Source organism: Coccinella septempunctata, chromosome 1 (genome assembly GCF_907165205.1).
Source record: "Coccinella septempunctata chromosome 1, icCocSept1.1, whole genome shotgun sequence".
Taxonomy (NCBI): Eukaryota; Metazoa; Arthropoda; class Insecta; order Coleoptera; family Coccinellidae; genus Coccinella; species Coccinella septempunctata.
In genome coordinates, this window is record NC_058189.1 from 54119008 (window position 1) to 54138743 (window position 19736).

A 19736-nucleotide genomic window follows, 5' to 3' on the forward strand; every position below is an offset into this window, starting at 1 on the left:
ACGGTGCCTGGACAATTAAAAAAAAATGTGGACCAACATGGACCTACGATGGACAAACGATTCTGAAATTTTGGTTCAAAAATTTTCATTTGGGGGTGCTAACTTCACACTTTCCAAAATTTTAAAAGGTGGATTTCTACGGTTCTGTGGTTGGACAAATGAAAAAATTGGGTGGACAAAAGTGGACTTACGTTGGACAAACGATCTATACCATCAAAAAAACGTTTTTGCAATTTGGGGGTGCTGCTCAGAAAATGCACCGAAAAAAGTTTTTTTCCCATATCTCTCAAACGGTGCTTGGACAAAAGAAAAAAAAGGTGGACAAACGTGGACCTACGATGGACAAACGACCCTGAAATTTTTGTTTCAAAATTCGCATTTGGGGGTGCTAGCTTCACATAGCTGTATTCTAGTGTTTTTGTTGATACGGAGGCTTTTACTCACTGCTAAGAATTTTTGGGTACTCCAAGGCGTCCCATGATTTTCCATAGCGCTTTCTGATTCACCGAGTCGAAGGCCTTACTTAAATCGACATAGGCTGTATAGATCCTTGATTGTTTTCATGGGCCTTGTCTTGCAGCTGTCGCAGTGTAAAAATTATGTCCACCGTACCTCGACTGGGTCGGAAGCCGCACTGGGATATAGGTAATAGCGTTTCTAAGAGTGGAATCAGAAGATTAGACACAATCTTCGAGAGAAGATTATGGCTAATACTAATTTTATCATTAGTACCTACGTGCTGCTCTTGAATTACCGACCCTTATCATAAGAGATTGATATTATGAGACAGATGTAGTGCAGTCGACAAACCTCTCATTGCTTTTATTTGAATAGATGTATCTTCAAAAGAAAAGATATCAAGGTGAAAACTGAAAGACGTTCTTTGTAAAAAACTGGACGTAAATAAACTCTACAAATTTCCCGAACTGTTTCACAGGGTGTTAAGAAATTGGACTACAAATGTTTTTTTTCGCTCTGTAAATAAGCTATCAACATTTTTGGAAAAATTTTCTAGAGTTTGTTTCAATTCCAAAGAATTCATCTCTACAATTTGGATTAGAAACAATCGAAAATTACGAAAATTCTTGGACAACGAACTTCAGCAAAATTTTAGGTGGCCGAGTGTTTGTGCCGGTGCGAGTGTAGATAAGATATGACTTAACAAAAAATCGTCCGTTAGAGTGTAGTAGAGTCCTCATTCCATTTGGCTACTTCACACTATATACATTTTGTTGAAAAAACACTAACCTTTGAAAACAACTTGTATAATATGTAAAAATAAATATAACAGTTCCAAACCCACCTTGGTTATCGTCAAGAACCATTCTTCATTCTCAGAATTCATATCATGAAGCTCACATTGGGGCTGAGTCAGCTTGATTTATACCTTGACATCGTGAAAAAATCCAAACGGCGACATGGAACGCTGACGTGGGCGGAAAGACGTTGTCAAATTTACGAATATTTCTCGGTAATTATATTCCGGGGACAGTTCGAACGGACTAAAACTCAGATCGTTATTTCAGAGTTATTTTTTGATATAAATTTCAACGTCTGAGTCCTCGAAATTATTGCAAAAGCGATAAACTGACTGGAAACTTTAGTCATGCTATATGTTTTATGTATAAAGTTCGACATTACTGAACTTTCAGTAGAAAATTCTTTTCTGAAGTCCCTAGGAGTGCCTCAAATTGAATAAGTATTTGTATCAGTTTCTATAAATAATTTTCCCGAATTCGAAGTATGTATACTCTGTCGTGAAAGTCCCCACCAGGTTATACACACTTTATAAATTTTGCAGTACACTGTATCTACGGAAAAAATTACTGCAAATTTTAGAGGAACAATGCCATAAGAAAGTACACACCAAGTAATAAACAATTTATTTATAAAATTTTTAGTACACTGTATCTACAAAAAAAATTACTGCAAATTTTAGAGCAACAGTGCCATAAGAAGGAATGAATTCAAGAAGATCTTGAAATAATATATGAGACAAACAACGTACTCCATAGATTCAAAAATTTTGCACACTATATCCACGAATGTATTTTTCCTTCATCAAGAATGTATGGAAGTAGTAGTATATACTACTCAATTCGTTCAAGTATCGAAACATACCTGGAGTTTTTGTAGGAACTTTATTACTCACTTCATTCGTGAAAAGAGTGTAAATATACCCATATGATTATCCAAATAATTCATGAATGCCACTGGGCTCTACTCTAAAAAGGGCCTGTGGAACGTTCAAGTTTCAAATCTCTCATTTCAAAGACAGAAAAGTTATGTGAATTTTTTGATATCGTCAAATCTCAATTTTTACTAATTACTCAAAAACGAACCATTCTAGGAGGCTACGGTTTTTACCTTTTCTTTATTTCTCTGAAAGAGAGCTCGGAAAGGTTCCGAGATCCCTTCTCTGGAGATCGAATTTGGAATACCCTGAACAATCTTTCATAGGTAAATTTTCACGACGGTGAAATTTATATGAGCTTCATTTGGGACGAATAGAGACTCTATAATCGGGGTCACCAGTCCTTGAAGACCCTTAGACGCGTGATGCAATTTCCCATTTCAACAATTGGCGACCGTTTCACCCCATTTCAGATGGGAATTGCAGAATGCTTATGTCCCCATTTTCTGCATGAATAACAATCCGATGAAGAGCTTCCAATTATTTTATCGAAGCATTTATTGCAATCCGAAGTCGATGCAAACATTACATCATGGGATGAAATTTTCAGAGGCGATACCTACAATACCGAGCCAAATTCATGTTTCGATTCGAAAATCAAACGAATAACCAAAGCCGAAGTACAAAACCAACCTTTGATCAATTATCTACATACGGGAACGGTTTCAATGTTTCATAATTGCCACCGAAATGACTTGAACTTTTGTGCCGCATTTTCCACCTCATAATTGAATGGTTTTGCAATAACAGTAGTTCAGTGCCGGTTTGATGTTCTTCAGAACCCTGGGCGCAGTGAAAATGTCCATGAATGTGGATATAAACAGCAGTATTTTCATGAGAAATAAAAAAATTTAACAGCATTCTAAAATAAGTAGGTATCTGTATCTACTAATCACATTTTTAAAATATCACATTCGTTTTCTTTCCGCTCGATTTATACAGGGTGTCCCGAATAAGATGGAAAACATTTCAATGTGAGATAGAGAACACCTAGAGAATCACGAAAAACCCCCATATGTAGTATCTAGGAGTTCTAGATTCTGATTTACATGGTGTTTTTCAAATTTGAATGGAAATTAAAACCACTTTATCTATTGAATTTATCTGATATTTGGAATGAAGATAGCTTTCATGAGGTTCCAGAAAACTGCAGTCAAATATCATTCGATTTGCTGGACCGTGTCACATAAATTTGGATAGTTCTTAAAAGTTTGCGAAATCACCCTGTAAAATGAATTTCATGATTTCTTCGATAGCATCGTGAACTGTAAGATTCTTTCATTCAATTTGCCAAATGATATTGCATGGCTGTCCAAAAATTTTCAGTATTTGTCCGGCACTTCCAAAATCCACTCCCTACTATTTGATGTGTAGAATTTTTTTGTGCTAGATTTTGTAGATGATTTCAACTTCTCGAGACATTTCATAAAATTCATAATATGGGCTACCCAGCACTCTGAAAAGTAGGTTCTCTAAATTTCCTGGAAAATTTCAAAAAAGAGCCTCTTGCTTTTGTTTTTACTATACATTTGTGTTATCTTCTGCCGATTTTCAGAAAAAACATTTTTCATTCAAATGGTGGAAATTAAAACCACTATATCTCTTGAACGGAATCACCGATTCATCCGAAATTTGGAATGAAGAAAGCTTCCATAAGGTTCCAGAAAACTGCAATCACCAAATATCATTCGATTTGCTGGACCGTATCACATAAATTTGAACAGTTCTTAAAAGTTTGCGAAATCACCCTGTAAAATGAATTTCATGATTTCTTCGATAGCATCGTGAACTGTAATATTCATTTATTCAATTTGTCGAATAATATTGCATGGCTGTCCAAAAATTTTTAGTATTTGTCCACTCCCTACTATTTGATGTGTAGAATTTTTTTGTGCTAGATTTTGGTAAATGTTCTCAACTTCTCAAGACATTTCATAAGATTTATGCAGTCTGAAAAGTAGGTCCCCTAAATTTCCTGCAAAAATTCAAAAAATAGCCTCTTGCTTTTGTTTTTATTTTATATTTGTGCTGACTTCTGCCGATTTTCAGAAAAAACAATCAATTTTTCATTCAAATGGTGGAAATCGGAAATCAAAAAAATCGCAACAGGCCTGAAAGATTCAGACTGTTGAGGAACGAAACTCACATATCTGAAGCGATTTTATTTTGCCATAAATAAGCTTTCACTTCAATTCACCACGGTTCGTTTATGAGAATAAAATCGACTTTTTGTACACGTGTATATAGTGAAGTGGTACATTTTTCCAAAATCTCAGTATTGCGAAAAATTAGCAGGATTTTCATGAATATTTCAACTTCCCACCAGATTACAAAGCAGAAATATATCCAGCATTCAGAGCACAAATATAGAATACTTATATAACAGCTATGCTCCTATATGTCTACCTCAAACAAGAAATCTCCTTTCTAAAGAGAGCATAAATGGTTTAAATATGTATACTTGTTCCAAGTGAGATCTATATGTAATACATTAATGTGAAAGCAAATGTATTCTTGAGAATGCTTCAACTATTGCTTTAACATTCGACTAAAATTTTGTGTTTTCAATTGGTGGGGTTTTAACAATCATTGTTGAAAAGTAAATTCCAAAACATCTCAGTTCGTTGAAGTATGTAAACGAATAGACTCATGTTCCTTTTCATAAATTTCAGATTACAAAATTGTTGACAAAAGACTAGTGCACAAAGTTATCGCACTAGAAATATTATATTACGTCATGATGGCTTATAACTGTTCCCCAAGAACAATTGAAAAATTCGAAAGATATGATTTATTCATTTTTTCTTACAAATTACATGCAACATGTGAAGAAATAACCTATCCAATCTGCACCAATAAGCTCCTAATAATGTTTATATGCCGGATATACAGGGTGTTTCATCATAAACTGGACAAACTCATATGACGTGTAGAGAACATCGGGAGAATCATTTTTTTCTTATGAAATATTTCCCGTTTTCGAAGCATAAGGGAGATACACGGTGTTTAATGTCATTTTCGAGCGTTATTATATTGAGTGTGGTCGGTTATGTATAAGACTGGAAGTAATGGTTTCTTGTCATATCGTAGTATTTTTGGATGCTTCATTCAGAAATGGTGTAGAGCACCGAAAAAAAAATTACAAAATGGCGGAAAACCTGCAATGTTCGTGATTTTTTTTTTTTGGTGCCAAATTGATTTTCATTTCCTAAATTAACACAATTTTTAAAGGGTATCTGTGAAAAAATTTTTTCAGAAAACGAACACAACTTTTTTTTACATGTCTACAGCGAAAAAAAAATTTCACTCGAAATTGATGAAGTTTTTCACGATTGTACTTACTTTCATACCTAACACGAATATCAAAACAGAATCGAAAAATATCAAACGGTTTCGTTTTTACAGCCATTCAAATGTCCCGTTCGAATATCTGAAATAATAAAAAAACATGACACAGCTTGTGTTCTTAGGCCCATAATTTTTGAATTTGTATGTCGAAACATTTCAGATTGCAAAATGAATTTAAAGAAATCAGTGAAACTTCATTGAGAGTCGAACTCCCTGCTCTGAGTTAAGTACCTATTAAAATAAATGTGGAATCTGAATTGAGACTGTTCAAAGGTTTTTAATTTTCGTTGCCAAGCAATGGCAGCTCATAGAATTTGACAGAGTATTTGAATTTAACTGAATAATTCGAGTATATTGAAACGATTTGTATGCAAACGAAAATGAAATATTCACTTTTAGAAAAAAATGATATGGTTCAGGCTTATTATGAAGCGAATTCCTCAGGGAGAAAAGCAAGGGAAATTTACGCTCGCAGATTTCCAAGCCGAAACGTTCCTAATTTTAAAACTTTCATAGAAACAGTGCGTAAATTACGTGAAGAAGGTATTCTTCACCTCAAGAAGAAGGAAACAATCCGAAATAACGAAGAACGTATCCTGGATTTAGTGAGTGAAAATCCGATGGTATCAACGAGAACTCTAACAAATCATCCAAGTGTGAATAAGAGTAAATCCACTGTATGGAGAGTTTTGAAAAGAAATCGCTACCATCCGTACCATTTCCATTCATGTCAAACCTTAGAAGAAGGTGATTTTGAGAAGAGGAAAGAATTCTGTGAATTTATTTTAAGAAGGACACGTGAGAATAGGAATTTCCTACGTCTCATACTGTTTACGGATGAAGCAACATTCCACAGAGATGGTTTCTTCAACAAAAAAAATAATATAATATGGCAAAGGGAAAATCCACATGCAACAGTAGCAAAAAATAGCCAGAAGAGATTTTCTGTCAATGTTTGGGCGGGAATGAAGGATGGATTCATTATAGGACCGTACATTCTTCCTGAAACATTGACTGGAAATGGCTATAATCAATTTTTGAGGGAAACTCTGCCCGATCTATTGGAAGATATTCCTTTGAGTCACTTTCAAGGAATATGGTACCAGCATGATGGTTGCCCTGCTCACACAGTGAGGAGTGTACGAGAATTTTTAGACTCTCAATACCCTCGCCGATGGATCGGCCGATTGGGACCTGTCGCATGGCCTCCTCGTTCTCCAGATCTTACACCAATGGATTTTTTTTTCTGGGGTCATATGAAGAGTCTTGTTTATGATAAGCGAGCTCCAGTGACTTCGAAAGAAGAACTGATTCAAAGAATCGAATCAGCCGCCGAAGAGATTCGCCGAAACCCGGAAATGGTTCGTTCAGCGGTGGATAGTGTGGCGAAAAGGGCGAGAAAGTGTATCCTGAAAAATGGCAATATTTTTGAGAACGAATTATGAATAAATTTTATACTAATAGGTTTTTTTGTTGCGTTTGTGAAATTGTGGAATTATTCGTAGAAATTTCCGCAATAATGCCATGCCATTAATATCTGGGAAGTATTAACCGCCAATTTCTACTCAAACTGCATAAATTGGTTTCAAGATAGTTGCAATATTATATTCAGTTAAATTCAAATACTCTGTCAAATTCTATGAGCTGCCATTGCTTGGCAACGAAAATTAAAAACCTTTGAACAGTCTCAATTCAGATTCCACATTTATTTTAATAGGTACTTAACTCAGAGCAGGGAGTTCGACTCTCAATGAAGTTTCACTGATTTTTTTTAAATTCATTTTGCAATCTGAAATGTTTCGACATACAAATTCAAAAATTATGGGCCTAAGAACACAAGCTGTGTCATGTTTTTTTATTATTTCAGATATTCGAACGGGACATTTGAATGGCTGTAAAAACGAAACCGTTTGATATTTTTCGATTCTGTTTTGATATTCGTGTTAGGTATGAAAGTAAGTACAATCGTGAAAAATTTCATCAATTTCGAGTGAAATTTTTTTTTCGCTGTAGACATGTAAAAAAAAAGTTGTGTTCGTTTTCTGAAAAAATTTTTTCACAGATATCCTTTAAAAATTGTGTTAATTTAGGAAATGAAAATCAATTTGGCAACCGAAAAAAAAAATCACGAACATTGCAGGTTTTCCGCCATTTTGTAATTTTTTTTTCGGTGCTCTACACCATTTCTGAATGAAGCATCCAAAAATACTACGATATGACAAGAAACCATTACTTCCAGTCTTATACATAACCGACCACACTCAATATAATAACGCTCGAAAATGACATTAAACACATCTCCCTTATGCTTCGAAAACGGGAAATATTTCATAAGAAAAAAATGATTCTCCCGATGTTCTCTACACGTCATATGAGTTTGTCCAGTTTATGATGAAACACCCTGTATAATAGAATCAAAGCTTATTATGTCTCATAGGACTTCTATGAAAGCACAAGAAATGATTTATTAACCTAGAGTTCAACATTCATAGCACATCCTCTTCAAAGCTCACAATTTTACTGAAAAATTTCTGTGACGCACGAATAACTAGTTAAACGTTCCATATCTGAACTTTCCTTAATCCACTATTCAACTGAAAAATTGTCTATATATCACAAAAAAACTAAATGATAATAAATATAAATCCAGTAATGAAAACAACGGTGTCAAAAGCATTCAAAACGTTAATGGTGTCCATGATCTTAAACTAATACATGGCAAATATATAACAAAGTATCAAATATGTTACGTGGATATCATGAAGCAGGAACATGACATGACATCACAAAATGTGGATATAATACGGATACAGCACAGGCACATCCCAAATATCGTATCAAACACGTAACGGTTACTAAAAAATAATAACAATGTTCCCTATTAGATCTCAGAAGAAAACATAACAGATATGTAACTGGTCATCTCGGTGCTAGTTTCAACAAATTGAAGATTTTAGAACAGTCCAGCAGAGTTTTCGGTTTTTTCGTTGTACAATTGCCATTAGTACAAAATAAGAATAAATAGGCTGTTTCAGAGCGTCAACGAAGGATGCCTAACAGACAAAAATAAGAAAATAAGAAAAAACGGACAAATTCCGTGATGCGCCAAGAAGTTTGGCCAGTGTATTGTATAAGTTGAGGATCGTGAAAGATGTTACCCTGAAGGTAGTTTACACGTAAATGACATCAATTGCCATTTATGAGTCACAGTCTCTTTTTCAACACATTCTGCTTGTTCCTTCAGTGAAACCAAAGAGTATCAACTCTTTGGTGAAACACTCCGTGGAGGATTACTCGGGCTGGTATATTTGATTACAGTTAAGTTGCGGCAATGAATCGGCGTTTTTAACTCTCCTTCGCAGTCATATCCTATTCTGAAGTCTACAACTTGTTGCCGCATCATGTTGAAAAACACTCGATCTAAAAGACATGGTTTCAAGTGAGAGCATTTCGAGAATGACGCTCTTTCTAGCAACTATTAAAGTTTTTGCGTCCTAAATTCCTACAGCGAATTTCTCATCCTCCAAATAATCTCCTACGTTCACTCGCTAAATGGGCAAAGATAAAGATAGCGCAGTATTTCTTTTCGGTATGTTGTTCCTGAAAGCGTGTGACATTCCAGTTGGTGGAAGCCCCTAAACCGTTTATAGACGCGGGATATCCACGTCATGTTCGCTGAACAGGTTCATGCGTTCTTGGTTTTATTGTCCCAAGTTTATTTCTTGTGGCTTACATATATGCATGCTGATATGCTGTGATTCTCATATTTGCACACAGGCTGATGCTCTACGTCTATATGTAAAGTCTGTGCTCCGTGGGGAAGCCTCTAACGAACCCCGCCAAATTCACGGAAACTTGCCGTGTCAGCTCATGTTCAAACTAAGTTCCTCTGTATATACGCAACGTGATTCGGATCATGAAATTTTGTCGTAATTGCTAAGGTGATTACATTGTTGGGAGTTCATTCCGCAAAACTCATCCCGCAGGCTCAAACATTCGCAACACACTCAGCGGTGAAAGATGTCTTAATGATGATGCGAGAATAACCCTTTACTGCATTCTAGCGTAGTGAAGTTATCGGCTTGTTTTTACATCGACGTAGGGCTATTTTTCCAGCCTTATTTTCTTGGATGTAATTTCTAGATTTGCAAGCATACTCACAACGGCAAACACGTTGCCTAAACTAATATCAATTAATATAACAAAAATGATGAAAGTGATTGAAAAACAGAGAAGACAGAAAAGAGGGTTTCAAGTGCTATTTAGAGTTCAGGTCTGCTGATTCAAATAGTAGGAAACCCTGATATTCTAAAACTACAATATATCAGATTGTAGCGAACATATTCAATGTAAGTGAATTTATATAATGGTTCATTTCAATCTTAACGACTTATATTTTAGCTGAATGTTCCCACAATCAGAAAGATGAGATTGAAAAAGATGACAAAGCATTTCCTTCTATTGAGGGACCCAAAAAAGTGGTGGCATTTGAGTAGAATAAGTTCCAAAAAATTCATTTTATATATTTCATTTGAAGTGTAAAGTAAATGTCTTGGGGGATCAATATATATATAATGATTATTAATATATCAAAGTTTTAAAAATAAACAGCCATAAATACGAGCCAGTTGTCCTGTTAATTTTAATTCCTGTGAAATTTTTGTGTGAAGGTATAGTTCCTCTTACCTTGAAACTTTTCCTCCTAATTATTTTGACTTTCATTGATTTTTGTTGAAGAATTTAACATTCTTGTAATTATCCCCCAATTCCTTCGAGGGATAACCATTCCCAACCACTGCATCACATGCTTTCATCTTGGGGTTGATTATTTTGAAATCTACAACTGATGTATCGTCTTCAACCTTCAGCCAAAGAAGATAACCAACATTAACTCTCCTCAAATGCTAATGCATATTATGTGTCAATTGTTCAATTTTCTTCTATAGAAAAATATATTTAACTTATTATTCACTTGTATTTTCCATACAAATAACTAGATTTGGTATGCCTTCAATCAGTTCGTATACATATAAACTTCAATTATTTCTATATATTTCTACATTGTGATAAAATACGTAATTACTGAAACTTTTACGTAGAACGGACAATATAGCGCTGATTTAAAACGCAAAAAATGTTTTCTCAAGCCAATACAGACTGGAATGTGTCAAATGTCCATGGCCAACCGAGTGCTAAAATAAAAGTGAATGGAGTAAAGAGTACTTGGAAACGAATTTGTGATGGAATTGTTTGAAGTCAAGTGTAAGTGTTCTTTGTTGACTCCATGGAAATTATCAAACCCGATTAAGAATGAGGTGTTACTTCGGACACTAACAGATAAAGAAATGTTGATAAATGATAAAACGAATTTAGAACACAGATATCAGAAGGTAATGATTGTCACATTGAAGATGTGTAAAATATGGTGGATGAAGGATGAAGGTAATTTACCTTCACCCACCTGGAAATGCTATTGTGATAGCGAAACACGTGTCGTGGTTTGGAACTGATTTTGTGAAAATTGTATAAGCTGCTTGAAGCTAAATTATGGATTTTCATCAAGTACTGACCACATCAATTCAATATTTGAAATATTTCATATTGAAGGGCATCTCGCACTGCAAAAATTGATTATTTCCTCGAAGAAAAAGGAAATCCAGGGAGTCTTCTCCAAGCTACCAGAAAAAATTTTTTTAATAAAAAAAACAACAAAAAACAAAAGCATTAAAATGTGAGACAATTAAATTGAGTTTTATATGTCAGATTAAGCTAAAACTCACTACCTAATTCAAAAAAGATGGAAACTCCATGAATAGCCCTAAAACCATCCAAAAATTTGTAAAGGGGAAAATGATTAGATAACCAGATGATTTATGGTTTCTTCTGGTTCCCCGCATTCACAACTAGGGCTCTCAACACGATATTTTCCAGGGAAGATTAAAACCAGGAACTCTTTTCGAGGGAACACCAACTAATTCTTGGTTGAAAATAGTGAACGTATTCCGTTCAGACTGCCAAATTTCCTTGTCGCTTATATTCGAATTAAGAAAAGAATTGGACCATAAAGGTTTACGCGACTTTATTTTGGGAATCATATTTTGTGGAATATAGGAAAAAATTGGAAATGAGTCGGGAAAGGAGTGAAATTTATTCCAAGAATATAAAACTGCACTCTGTCTACGAATATTGGCCGGTACAATGTTTGAAAGAACTGGTAACCATTGTATAGGTGGAGATCTAATAGGTCCAGTAATAATTCTCATAGAAAGATATAGCTGTGGACATGAGCACTATTAACCCAAACGGGGTAACAATATTCCGCAGCCGAAAAAAGCAAAGCTAGGGGTGCCGTTCGAAGAGGAGTTGCATCAGGACCCCAGGAAGTGCCAACTAGTGATATTTATACATCATACCCGCTACTGACATGGAATAAAAGGAGCCGGCAATTCATAGCATTTCGTTGACGAATGAGTTTTGTTGCTCTGACGAGGTCAAATAACACCGAAACCATGGTCAGCATCTACTCTTTGTCGACGAAGTGAAATTTCAAATTTCTGGTAATACTTCGAGCGATGGTGGTTTGTTAGTTCGATTTAGATCGTAACAGTCGTTGATAATTATCTGCGGATGTTCTGCATCTGAAGTAATTTGTTTATTATTCTAATGAAAATACGGGACCTCGATTTTATTTGGGTTAGGACGCAAACGCCACTCGAAAAAGTAATTCCTCAGAATTTCTAAATCTATTGATAGATTATGATCTCTTCAAGAGAGGAGGTACTAAAACTGACTCTTGTAGAAAACTGTTATTCAAAGTTTTGAAATAACTACTATGATCATCAACAAAAACATGAAAACATCTACATGACAGCATGTTTTTTAGTAATCGAAACATATTTTCACTTCAGATGTGCATAAAGTTTGAAAATCAAACCATCCTTAGATATTATATCATATGCTGCACATAAATCCACAAATTCTGTTCCCGTTTTTAATTTATCTTTGAAACCTGCTCCAATGAATTATAATATAAAATCTCAAATCCGTAATAATTATGAAAATTTTCCATTCGGTCCACCACAAAGTTTCCTGATAAGGAAAGAGGAATAACTTCGCTATGATATAACACAAAATCAACAGTCCTCTCATTTAATTCCCTTCATGCTCCAGCAACTGGTAGTCTTTACCTTTATGATAAACCCAATTTTCATCTTTCGAAAACAAAACGTTGCGAAACGGAATATCGTGGAAACGAGGCCGGTTTTTCAGGAAGGATGAATTATTTTCCAGAACTCTTCGTCGAAAAGACAATCAGGTTAAAGCAACACTACCTATTTATTTTGCCAGACCAACGAACCATGTGAAAATAATGACGGGCCTGTACTGAATTATCTCCATCGTTTTTCGTGCATTTCCACATGGTCCACGAGCGAGCACGTAATGGTACGATATTTTTTTCGTTTAATTCTTTTCCCACTGTTTTAAAATACGAATTCACAGTTGAGGGATCTTTCCATTATTTTATGGACATAGGTCGCAGCGTTCATTATTTTCGAAATTTTTCCATCGAGGTTGGGTATTATCCATAGATTGACGATAATTGATGAAATGGAAAGAGCTCGTCTTTAGTTCCATCACCTTTTCATAAAAAGTCCAAACTTTTCACTACACAAACTAACACGATGAACTAACGGTTATTACCTCTATTCTTTGAAAAAATGACACACTATCTGAAAAACTGTTTTGTAGTTTTGAAAGCAACGTTCATCATTATTATTTCTGTCTTTATGACTCAGTGGCCGCATAAATATCAACATTCCGATAAGAACATAGAAAATTTATAAAGTGTCAAATTTGACCAAATATCGATAGAAAATTTTTGCAATCAAGAATTCGTTGTCAATTCGAAAAGAGGTCGACGGAAAAATCTTGTAATCAACTTGTTTATTAATTGGGCGATTAATGATCTCGAACATTAACTTCTAGATCATTAATCGCTGTCATCACCTAGTTGATTTGGTTCCGGTTGTTCATTCGTGGTTTAACTCATTGATTATCTAACCAAGGGTTAACTGTAACTATGGTTTGAGATGGATTATGCGTTTTTCACATAGAAAATAACCATGGATTTCGAAACTGTTAGTTAACTAGTCGATTCATATATTTGTTTGTTGTTATGGGCCACATTGGTGTTCTGTGTTGGCCATACTGATTTTGAAATATGGATTTTAACAAGTTTGGCAGAACGAAAACCATTAACATCGCTATTTCTATGACCACTTTCCAACAAATTTAAATTAAAATCTGAAAATCCTTTTTGCGTTGAGATAGTTTATATGAGTGACGGCGATAAATTATGATTAGAAAAATGGTGACGGAAAAAACAGGAAGAGATGTGCACCGAAAGTACAAATATTAGAATCTCTTGTCACACAACTTCATCAACATCTGGTAGCTGATTTATTTGCTAAGTTTTGAAGAATTGCAGTTGAAACTACAATGGCTTCACATCTTTTCACATTCACTGTCAAGCCTAATGCCAATAGGAAATCGACGCCTCCAACACCAAAGCATCTTTCAATGGACGAGTTCAGGAACGTTTGCCAACCTTGTAAATAATAAAAAAAACTCTTTCAATGGAAACATTTTTTTCTTAATTACATTTGTGCCTTTCGGTTGCTTTCATCATTTCACAATCTTTGGAATCTCCCCGGCTCTCAAATCCAAGTGATATAAAAAGAAATCTATATTGAATTTTCAAGTTTAGTTTTGACATTATTCAGTTTTTTCGTGTTTTGTGCATTATATTTATGGTTCCATCCATAGACTACTAATTAATTTATTATCAGACTATGGTTTCATCACAGAAAGCCTCAACTTCTAAGTTTTCTGTGATGAAACCATAGTCTAATAATAAATATATTAGTAGTCTATATGGATGAAACCATAAATATAATGCACGAAACACGAAAAAAGAAAGCCTGAATAATGCCAAAACTCACCTTAAAAAATTCAATTTAAATTTTCTTTTATATCTCTTGGATTTGAGAGCCGAGGACATTACAAGGATTGTGAAATGATGAAAGCAAACGAAAGGCACAAATATAATTTAAAAAAATACGTTTCCATTGAAAGACTTCTTCCTATAATTTAGGTTAGGTTGGCAAACGTTCCTGAACTCGTCCATTCAAAATGTAATCGGCTTAAAATCTTGTAATCAACTCGTTTATTAATTGAGCGATTAATGATCTCGAACGTTAAAATATCTCAAACATTAATCGCTGTCATCAATAACCTAATTGATTGAATAACTATTTCACTATTCGCGAATCCAATTACCGTTGAAGGCGCTGCGAAATGAAAACAAACTTTGACGTTTGTCAGTACTCTTTTCGGGATTTGTGCGGCCTAACAGAGTTTTTCTAGTAAATCAAGATATTTATCGGAATTATAGGAAGTGAATTGATTGATTTAGTTTCGTAAAGAAAGATCAACATTCTTTTGAAATACTTCATCTGAAAGGAATGAATTGTGGAATAAAATCGAGACATAATATTGGTGATCCACTGTACCTAGAGACAAAATCCTATTATTTCACAGATTCTTTCTTGAATTAAACCTAGCTAATAATGTTGAGGTAGCATATACTGAGTTTGTGAAGTTTCTTTTTGAAGTATTTCAATTCCATGTTATGATATAGGCTCGGATATAGTTATTCCTCATACTGAAATCTCAAGAGACATAAATATGATTCAGCTCATGGAACAAGTTCTACAGATGAGAAAAAGCATTCATTTGGAAGTATGAAAATTATGTAATTGTATTTCTGAATCGTCAATTGAATTCAGCAGAAAACTCTCGCAAAGAAAAATCGTTTAACCAAACTGCTGCCAGTTAAAAGCACTGGTATAAATACCTTTTCCAATACTTTTTCGGAAAAAATATTTCTATTCAGAAACCCAGACAATAATCCCAATATAACTTCTCCAAATAATAATTATAATACTTTGTTGGACAACGTGAGATAAGAAAAAACAAAAAACATAAGGAACAAAACTTGTTTTGACTTTGCAGTACTGACAAAGAAGTTTCGTAATTCAGTCGGCAGAGGGCGTCTAGATTTTTGGATTCGCCAATAGTGGATAAATTACAGTATTCTACTCTTGTTTTTTTGATCAGTCGTTTTAATTTCATAGAGTATGAAATATCTTGTGGTATAGCCAGCTGAATATTCAAGGAACTCACTTTTCGTGTGTTTAATAAGCTTTCATCTTCAGTTACAGAATATGACCTTCTCCAGGCCGTCAAGATCCCCTTCCCCGACCAAAAGAACCAGTACATTGACGATGACGGCCATGATGGATTTCCAGCCTTCGGCTTCAGGACCGGGAGTGATGTCAAGGTTGCCTTCCGACAGATACTTCCGGAAAGGATGCCGTCCGAGTTCGCCATATGGATCAGCGCGAAACTGAAATCCAGAAGAGGAGGATTCCTTTTCGCCGTTATGAATCCCTACGATACGGTGGTGCAGCTTGGTGTGAAAATATCCCCTGAGGGTGAGTTGAAATATGTGAAAGAAATTGGGTAGAGTGTGAATAATAATGTGTGGGGGGGTAGCGAGTATGAGGGATGGAAGTGAAATTCGACGTTTCGCCAGAGCGACAGCTTTCTCCCTGAAAAACATCATATCTGGCCTGTCACTGAAGCTGTTTATTTCGAAATATAACATAAGCGATGGTTATATCAAAACGAAAAATTCGTTGGTATAGCTACGAAGAAAAACTACCAAAGTATCATTGGTACTTGAACAATTTCTAACCACAAAAGACTGTGAAGTCAATTTTCGGATTTTTTAAATGCATACCTTTCGAAACGACGTTTTAAAGTCCTATTTCTCTTACATATCATAAGCAAGAATGAAATTTCAGAATCGCAAAAAAATTAAATTGAACTGAAATGTAAACAGCATGTTTTGAATGTTACGAATGAAACCAGTGTAGCGAGAGAGCGGAGAAGAGAGAGGAGACGATCGAATATAGTTGCTTGTTGTTGAAGACTAAAGAGTTAGGTCAATCTAACTCTATAATATTTATTTGGTTGCAGACTATAGTTGGGGAGCACAAGAGGAAATTTCGGAATATACTCGAGCGTGTCAGATTAATATGAGGTGAGATACCTTGGACCCTGTAGAGGATCTTTGCCAAAAATTAGACCTGTATATAGGGGGAATTGTCTAGGACAGCCTGCCGAATAGTAAAAAAAAACGATCACTGTACATACTCGAGCTTGTCAAATTGAGATATATGTGGTTAATTACATGTTGTAACAATTTAAGCATGACAAAAATGTGTGGGAGGGCGCCAAACTTGCAAAAAAAAAGTCACGTGTACATTTTCGAGCGTGGTGGCTTTTTTTCTTATTTTGAAGCTTATGATTCAAGAATAACGGAAAAAATATGATCTCACAGTTTCAGCAAGCCGAAACAATAAAAATTGACCATATAAAGGTCACAAGAATGAGTTTTTTTCATTATCTCCTCTCCTGGGCTTCAAATTGTTTTCGCATTCATTATAAAAGTTGTAAAGAATAACATTTTCTATAAGTTTTGTCCGAAGCAATTTTTTCTACGTTTGAACGTTTGTGAGATATATGGCGATGAATGTACATTAGAGTGGGTTTCTACATTGACCTTGGCCTTTCGCATGTATGGCTAAGCTCCTCGCCCTTATCGCCCTCCATCTCGAAAACAGTTAGAGTAGACAAAATTGCTTCAGAAAAAGTTCTATAGAATTTCATTATCTACGACATTCATAATGAATACAGAAACGATTGGAGGTACAGGAAGGGAGATATTTAAGAACAATGCCGTATTATCATCAAACTGTCAGATTTAGAAAACCCCCCCTGATTAGTATCAGAATAATGAGGCAACCCGTATGCAACGCCGAGATTAATCATGTGTATGAAAATCTGACACGCTCGAGTATGTATAAGTAACGATTTTTTTGAATTTTCAAAGGACCGGTGTGACCTCTTGTCAGTGTCTTGAAAAGTAGCTACCTTTGGGTCTAATTAAAATTTTCTTTAAAATTATGACACGCTCGAAAATTTTTTTTTACCATTTTCAACTCTTTCGTACGTCCAGCCCCACTACGCAAACTGTCCGATTAACATGAATTTACTATCAGAGACACGTAGGGCATATAAAGTATCTTAATCTGACATTCTTTAGTATGTACAGGGTGGGCAAAATTCGTTGTCCACTTAAGGCATCTCGAGAACCACAGCAGCTAGAGGAAAACCGATGACACATTTCCGAGCTATTTTTCAAAGAATCAAAGAATGGTGAAAATCGTATCCTCCTACGATTCTTCGCTTTTGAACTTGTTTGTATTTGAAGTTACTGATCTGAAACTTGAACCATCCAAATGCTCATTTTTACGTAGAAACCACTGACGAGGTCAAAATATTTTTTCACTGCGAATCATTAGGCGAACTTTCGTTTTTCGAAATGCAAATTCTGTTTTTATTGGTAAAGGAAAAAAGGGTTTCTTTTGATCTCAAGAATATACTATTGAAATATTTGTACGCGTCAAATGTCCACCCTGTATAGCAGTCTTGAAATGTCATAAGTTGCTTTAGCCATTATTGTGACATAAATGAAAATTGGATGACATATTTTGGAACCAAATTTTTCTAATTTTGACAAATAAAGTGACACTTTTCAAAAATAACTGACGTTTTGAATTATTTACTTTTCGCAACCAGTTACCGTAGATTCGGATGACTTGGGTGGGACGATTGTTCAACTTGTAATATTTCCAGAACGGTGACTTCTTTTTATCTGAAAAAGAGGTTCAACTATGCTTAGTGACTCAGACTATTGATTAGGATATATACCATGCTTCAGAATTAGGATATAAATTTGAAAAAAACAAGTCGCCCATTTGGGAGGCTTGGGACACAAGTTAAAATCTATTGATTTCTCAACTCTCAAATGAAATAGGTGACTTGGGACGGTGTATATATTTTTGAAAAATTAGAATTTGTGATCACATAGTTGAAATTCTCTAAGGAATTTAAATGATAAACCCCTATTACAGCGAAAGTGAATAATTTGCAACTCAAATGTAAAAAACCAAACAAAACAGAGCAACCTTTATTTCTATTTTTTGGTTATTTCTTTGTGGAAATAACGTGAATCATAATATCCTGCGAAAAATCGTCATTTTTCCTGCTGACAATGCTCCGCTTGTATCTATTCGGCATTGTCCCAAGTCACCCTACGAAACAACAAAATAAATTAATGAGATCCGTGATGCCGTTTGATTTGTAAACACCCTTGTTTCATGACATATCTAATATCCCAAATATCCAGAAAAGAAATTACACATGCACAAAGTGAAACACATGTACAGGACACTAGAAAGTATAAGGGCCATAAAAAGCGCACTTTTACTCTCCCGAATTCGTTAATTTTTCCTGTCAATTCAATCGCTCTGGTCAAGGCAAACTCAACAGGAATTAATTGTTAAACTAATCGAAAAGACGCTACACAATCTTATAAGTTTGTCCGTTCAATCATAAATGTTAAGAAACAAAGAAATCTTCAGGGGGGGTAATTGTCCCAAGTTACAGGACTGTCCCAAGTCACCCGAATCTACCGGTACGCAAAGTGAAATATTTCGTAACTGATGAATAGATACTTGATTCTATAGTAACGGTGTGAAAAATTAAATATTTCGGGCACTAGACGCTAAAGAGAATCTGCGACATTTTGGTACTTTAAATTCACAGCCACGTCCTATTTAAAATTAGAAAAAATATTGTGTGAAACACGTTGGGAAACGCTATTTTTCGTGAGTCGCTTCGCTCGTTGCGCAGAAATACGCTCATTACGTTAAATAATGCTTTTTCCAACTGGTTGCACAAATAACTATTTCCCAATCGTATTTTACTTGCATATTATATGGCTCTTAATCCTTAGGGTGATTTACCACACTCGACTCTTTGAATAATATATCATTCATCAAGTATCTACCACTATATTCAGATATTCATGTTTCAATTCTATTACAATTTGAATGTGAATCCCCAATTCCCACTTGAAGAGATTTAGATGCCAGACAAAGGACTGAAAAGCATACAATAATCCACATCCGACTAAGGAATAACAACGCAATTCCTACCCCCA

General features: G+C 35.0%; 1 protein-coding gene across 5 annotated transcripts in view; it reads left to right on the plus strand.

Annotated features, from left to right (window-relative positions):
• LOC123312585 (collagen alpha-1(XVIII) chain) overlaps positions 1-19736 on the plus strand; it is a 329862-nt gene that overhangs the window by 151141 nt on the left and 158985 nt on the right. For all 5 annotated transcript variants that reach the window (XM_044897094.1, XM_044897111.1, XM_044897119.1 and 2 more), the window contains exon 3: positions 15820-16098. In XM_044897094.1, coding sequence (XP_044753029.1) covers positions 15820-16098 — 279 coding nt within the window. The remainder of the gene's footprint in view (positions 1-15819; positions 16099-19736) is intronic.